The 6,490-nt window shown below is 41.9% G+C and overlaps 2 protein-coding genes across 2 annotated transcripts; both read left to right on the top strand.

Moving 5' to 3' along the window:
* Positions 1-561: 561 nt before the first annotated feature.
* Positions 562-1,233, top strand: cldn3d (claudin 3d; the record flags this gene model as incomplete). Its single annotated transcript, XM_079566045.1, has 1 exon — positions 562-1,233. One exon carries the CDS (start codon positions 562-564, stop codon positions 1,231-1,233), a length of 672 nt encoding a protein of 223 aa, XP_079422171.1.
* Positions 1,234-3,605: 2,372 nt separating this feature from the next.
* On the top strand, positions 3,606-4,456 carry LOC306970168 (claudin-3-like). The gene has a single exon (XM_079566046.1). The coding sequence runs from the start codon at positions 3,705-3,707 to the stop codon at positions 4,344-4,346; it is 642 nt and encodes a 213-aa protein (XP_079422172.1). The 5' UTR covers positions 3,606-3,704; the 3' UTR covers positions 4,347-4,456.
* The last annotated feature ends 2,034 nt before the right edge of the window (positions 4,457-6,490 follow it).

The raw sequence follows: 6,490 nt of genomic DNA, 5'->3' as shown, positions 1-6,490 counted from the left end.
TCGAACTGAATAATGATCTCATATAAACATTACGAGCATGGCCGGTGCTGTAAAATGTTGCCATAATTATGAAAGAAGCAGCATTTACTCATTTTCAACGTGTAAGGAAATAGCTCTATAACTGAAACCCATGTTTGTATGTCATGCCCGTGGTCACCTATCAACTGCATAACAAGCCCTCTCTTGGACACTCATTACCTCGTGACAGCCATAAAGCAGACGCGCCCCGTGCTACCATGAGCAAAGGGTCAAACCATAAAATTGCTCTTTATTTGAAAAAAGGCACATTGCAAGCTTTCCTTTCCTCTCTCAGAGCAGTGCAATCTGATTGGATAGACTTGGCGAATGATGTCACTTCGCAGATGGGCTTGACCGCAATAAAGCAATAAGTAGATAAGGTTGATCGGGAAAGAAGAAACATTACATTGGACAAGGCACGTATGCACTACCAGGGCTAAGCGATCTTCCCAGGAGACGACTGAGGAGGCCGCCTTTTTGGACTGATCAGCTCAGGACAAGACGTCAAGAGATTTTGTGTTGTCAAATATTCTGGGACGAACAATGGTGTCTTTGGCTCTTGAAATCGTCGGCATCACTCTGTCCACCCTCGGATGGATCATGAGCATCGTCTGTTGTACCCTGCCCATGTGGAGGGTCTCTGCCTTCATTGGCGCCAACATCGTGACCGCTCAAGTTTACTGGGAAGGCCTGTGGATGAGCTGCGTCTTCCAGAGCACGGGCCAAATGCAGTGCAAAGTGTACGACTCCATGCTCGCTTTGCCTCAAGACCTCCAAGCAGCCCGGGCGCTTACTGTAGTGTCGGTGATAATTGGAATTCTCGCGCTTCTGATCGCGACAGTCGGGGCCAAGTGCACCAACTGTATCCCGGATGAAGCCGTCAAAGCGCGGGTGATGGCGTCTTCGGGAGGGGCGTTCATAGCTGCGTCCCTTGCCTTGCTTGTACCGGTTTCATGGTCGGCGAATACGATTGTGGTTGAGTTCTACAGTCCGATTGTCCTATCGGGGCAGAAGATGGAGATCGGGGTGGCGTTGTACCTTGGATGGGCCGCTGCCGCCCTGCTCATGATCGGGGGGTGTATCCTCTGCTGCAGTTGTCCTCCACAAGAAGAGAAAGCGCTTAGGTACAGCATTCCCCCACAGAGTCGAGTGGCATATTCAGCTGCACCAAGATCAGTGGCTCAAAGCTCCTATAACAGGAAGGACTATGTTTGAAAGAGGACGACTCATTACACGCTGAAAAGTTCAAGGCAAAACATTGTGACCTTGTGCCTAGAATTGTTGGTCATAAAGCCCCACCAAAAAAAAAACATATCCATGACCGGATCATCACACTTCTTTCTTGGATCAATTCAACAGGACACAAGCAAAAAGAGCGGCAATTCGGGAGATGCTCTGACCCAACCACTACGTAAATTGTTTCTAATGCTCCAACTTTCAGGATAAAATGATAATTTGCTGCCTGACATTTCCAAAACATCTGTGTGAATGTTATGTTTGATCAGCTACATTTCTGTTGAATACCATTGTGCGTCACAACTTTGTTAATAATTTGAAACGTTTGTCTGTGACTGTTTACAATTACCGCTGGTCCGGAGCATTTGCAGCAGCAACAAGACCTGTTTTGGTAAGAGAAGCTGGAAAAGTGTGGTGTTCTAGATGTATATTTATTACGTACTGATCATTGTGTATAGTCAATTATTCATGTAATATTGTATTCTTTATTGTTTACAGTCTTGTGCTATAGACAATAACTGTGTCTTCACATGCTGTTCTTCGCTCGTCTCGTGACAGGGATGACAAAGTCCAAACCAAGTCACATATTAGAAATAATATACTTGTCAAATGAGGGCCAGAAAGACTTGAAAGGGCAGCTTGATGAAGAGGCAATGCCAAAAGTAAATATATAATACTGTATTTGTTGGAACACATTTGTATAGAGCTTGGATGTACATATCAATGATATATTTTGTTTGATTGCATTACTTTTTATCATATGTTAATAAACTTTTTTTACTCTTCAATCTTATCTCACATTATTATTCAATACGAAACCTCACTACTATCCTTCACACGTCAGTTTGTGTCTGATAAGATAAGCCGTGTGCCGTACGTGTCAACAAATAGATTCATACAGATACTGTGTGAGCAGAGAGTGGCTGCTGCTGGTTCCATCCAGACTTTCTGCTGTTTTGAATTTAGGCAAATCTGCTTCAGAAACTCAACTTACTCGGCGTATGCTTTACTGGCCTTACGATCTTCCTATGAAACATTAATGACCTCTATGGGTGAATGATGTACCATTGTGAGCGCGTGTTCCAAGGCCCAAAGTTGTTGGATGTCGTCTCCCTCCGAGCAACAACATTGTGCTTGTGTCCGTTGTGGTTGCTGTGCTATGTGGTGACTCAGTTTGAGCTCTTTGTTTTGGTGAAGACTATAACCTACAGGCCCGGCATCCATTGTCTGACCTGGCGTAAATACAGGCTGCTGTTATCACATAAACAGGACAGACCATCACAGCAGGGCATCAGAGTCAAAGGCAAACAAACCTTGTGCTTCTATTCAATAGTTACTTCTTTATTTGGGTTTCTTCTGCTTCGTGCAATGTTTGCTTGTTTCAAAAGGCTAGTCATTGTTTCTTCCTCTTGGCTTCATGCAACCAATATTCATGACCTTTTGATATTATTATTATCAAATGAGATAAATCATTTTGTTCCCCATGAACTAATTTAAAGTAAAATTAAGAAAAATGTAAAACTATTCCACAATATTTAATTTCCTTTAAGTCTCATTTTCCCGTAAAATGTGATATTATCCCAGTTACTTTCATGTCTTTTTTTCATGACTAAAACAAAATAGCCAGAAAACCCCTTTCTTTGTTTATTTCGGTTCTCCCGCTGACTTCCTGCCCCCGTGTGCGCCCTTCTGGTGATTGTTTAGCCAGGGCCTTGAGTCGATACTTTGGAAGCTCAGTGTCTGTGTGCTGAAGGTGTCTCATTCCTATTTGCTCTAGGTGCAGTTTCTCCAGTTTCTCCAAGCGCTGGGATCATTTTCCAAAAAACGAAATCCTGACTGTAGAAACCGGAGTGACGGGAAACCCAGAGTTTGAACAAAGGCACAGCAGCTCCTATTGGTTTGTATTGCCCGCCTGTTTGGACCAATAACATGGACCGTTGGCCATGCGGGGCTTACAGTTGACTCCAATATACAATGGGCTTTAGTGTATTATATCTTTTATTACTTATCAATGTTATTCTATACTTAAGAAGCACTTGCTGTTCTGCACATTTCACTTTGATTTCTTTTAGCTACTCTACAATAAGTTTAACCTATGGGTCTTTCAATCATCCTACAATACAAAAAGGGCTTGTAAGTCTTTAGCCTACATTGCATCTCTAATTTGTGTACAGACTTTAGCTCGTGCCCCTCCTCCCATCCTCACTGTGTGCTCAGGTGCCCGTTTTTGGATGTCCCTCCTCCCTCCGCCTTTCATCTCTCGTCTCTCTCCTCCCTCTGCCCTCCCTGCTGTTGCTCTCTTGAGGTATAAAGCCTTTCTGGTTCCTATAGCATCATCTCTTAGACACACGCCCTCGAACAGGTGCCACCACTCCATACAAACACCTGAAGGAGACAGGGCCGGACATTGAAAGCCTTTGTGTCTATAGAGGAACAGAGACCTTACCAAGATGTCAATGGGAATGGAGATTGTGGGCATCGCTTTGGGCACTATAGGCTTCATTATAGCTATAGTGGTTTGTGCCTTGCCAATGTGGAAGGTGACTGCTTTCATCGGCGCCAACATTGTGACCGCGCAAACCATTTGGGAAGGCCTTTGGATGAATTGCGTGACCCAAAGCACTGGGCAGATGCAATGCAAGGTGTACGACTCCTTACTGGCTTTACCTCAAGAGCTGCAAGCCTCACGAGCTATGACCATCATCGCCATCATCCTGGGCATCCTGGGCGTGATGATTTCGATCGTGGGGGCCAAATGCACCAACTGCATCGAAGACGAAGCCTCAAAGGCAAAAGTCATGATTATTGCTGGGATTTTTTTCGTTTTGGGAGGACTCCTGGTCTTGATTCCGGTGTCTTGGACGGCCAGTGTGATCATCAGAGACTTCTACAACCCAATAGTGATCGGCCCACAGAAAAGGGAGATCGGGGCGTCGCTGTACATCGGATGGGCTGCAGCTGCTCTGCTGTTAATCGGAGGAGCCATGTTGTGCAGCAGCTGTCCTCCAAAAGAGCAGAAGTACAAGCCCCCCAGGATGGCCTACACGGCCCCAAGGAGCAGCGGAGGGTACGACCGCAAAGATTATGTCTGAGTCTGTGGCTGTTATGTGAACTGTCCTTTCCTTTTTGCACATAATGTTGTTTTGCTTGAAAAGTTACAGGGAAACCCCCAAAAGAGACTCCGATCTGAAGGGATGAATGTAAATATTTGTTTTTTTTACTTTTTACTTTTTTGTTTTAGAATAGCCATGATTATGTATGCTTCTTTATTTGGCCAATATTGTATCTGATAAATTGTGACTCATCATTCTTAATGGTTCAAAACTGGTGGGTCTGGGCCCAAAAGTGGTTCACTGGGCAGTTATGAGAAGAAAAAAGATTGTTTTACTGAATTGATCATTATTACTTGAAATTGTAGCAGAGAAAAAGTTGATGTGCAATAAATGTAGCCAAAAAATGACATTAAAAACTTTGCACACTTAGCACTATACAACAACAGGTTTAATTTGACTTGACCTTTTTGACCTCCATTTTTGAATTACATTTTTTTAAATCTTTGAATCTCAGGTCAAGTTAGCAGGTTAGTAGGAAGGCTTTGTTTTTATATATATTTTGCCATAGCAAAATGAGCCGGCTTCGACCAGTTGAGAGCCGTTGCTTTAAGCACATAATGTATATAGACCCCAGGTGGCCATTGAACAGGCACCTGTCGCCATAATTAGCTTTTGGCCCTTCGGTGTCATCTTTCACTGAAACTGTTTGTTAAAATTCAGCGCGGTTTCTTCATCCAGGAAGTACCGCCTATCATTTTACATACATTTGTTTGCCTGATTGTCCTAATGTGTGTGTGCGCGTGAGTTTGCGTATTATTTGCTTAGTGAGTTTCTACCTAGACTGAAACTATAGACGGTTGCCTGAGGACGCATCTTTTAGGCCATACTCTATTTATCCTATTTTGAGGTCAAATACTAGAAAGCAGTGATGTTAATTGTACATATGTGCCATTGTTTTTTGTATTTTATGTTATATAATGTACAGGCTTGTCAGTGATGCTTGTTTCATGATAAAGTGGCTGTTGTAGGATGTTTGTCTTTGGAGCCGGATGTGACTTGTAATCAGTATAACAAAGCAAGAATGTGTGTTTTTAATGTTTTTATTTTGTTAAATGTTTACAATTTACACAAGAAAATGTGTGATTGTTTTGTGGTCAACCATTTCAATAAAAGTAGATAGAAAACCCAGTTTCATTGTTGGGCAACTTACATTTGTTTATTTCAGCAGTATAGCCTGTCTGTTTGCTCTTGCCGTAATAAAGGCAATATTCAAAAAAATATGTTTTGTGGTGATATAATACTACTTAATTATGTGTATATCTAATAGTGAATTATGAATATGTGTATGTACACACATATGAGTAGTTTTCATGGTGTGTAATAGTATACAGCAAGTTTAGTTTAGCTTTGTCGATCTAGAATTTCAAACAAAGACAAGTCATTTTTACACAAATAAATGTTAACTTTAATCAAAATTCTGTCACCTGTGTCATTTTGTGTTCACTGCAAATTCTATTTTATGTAAACTGAATTTGAAAAATCTATTTCAAGTTACAACTTTGCTTTGTTTCTATTTTTTAAATTTCAATATAGTCATTTTAGGCCGCAGTCTTTCTCTTTAATCTTTTAAAGACCTATGGGCTGTAAATGTGTTCACCCCAGGATAGCATGAGCCCATTGATATAATATGTAAAGTGCCGTCTGGACTGTGCGTGGGACAGGGGCGTTGGTGTTTTGTTTGGCGCCCAGGTGTGGCAGGTGAATTCAGACCACAGGTAAACCAGATCACAGAGAAGCACCTGAGGCTGTACAACACCGAAACTCAGGACAAAGATACTGGCTAACATGAGAGGGACAAGTAGGATGATGTTAAATGTCACAGAGAGAAGTTAGTTGGAGTTCTGTGTCCATAAAATTACATAAAGGGAAGTGTAGAACAGAGAGGCAAACTGAGCAGAAAACTTCTTTGTTAAAATAATTTATTTATTGGTACATATAATTCTCAAATCAATTATAATTACAATGATTTAGACTCTTAGAGAGGATAAGACAAGGGAAGTGTCAGTAATGTTTTAATGTACTCCCTTACTCTCAAACACACTCTCATTCATTCTGGCCTATTGTACATGTTTTTAGTGGTAGGGGAAACAGGAGTACCTGGAGGAAACCACCTTGTAGCTGTG

Source organism: Gobius niger (genome assembly GCF_951799975.1).
Source record: "Gobius niger genome assembly, chromosome: 11".
Classification (NCBI taxonomy): Eukaryota; Metazoa; Chordata; class Actinopteri; order Gobiiformes; family Gobiidae; genus Gobius; species Gobius niger.
Note: the sequence above shows the minus strand (reverse complement) of the source record. Positions and strands in the feature narration are given on the sequence as shown.

Coding starts and splice junctions, on each gene's coding strand:
- LOC306970168 (XM_079566046.1), top strand. CDS start 3,705: ATGTCAATGGGAATGGAGATTGTGGGCATCGCTTTGGGCACTATAGGC.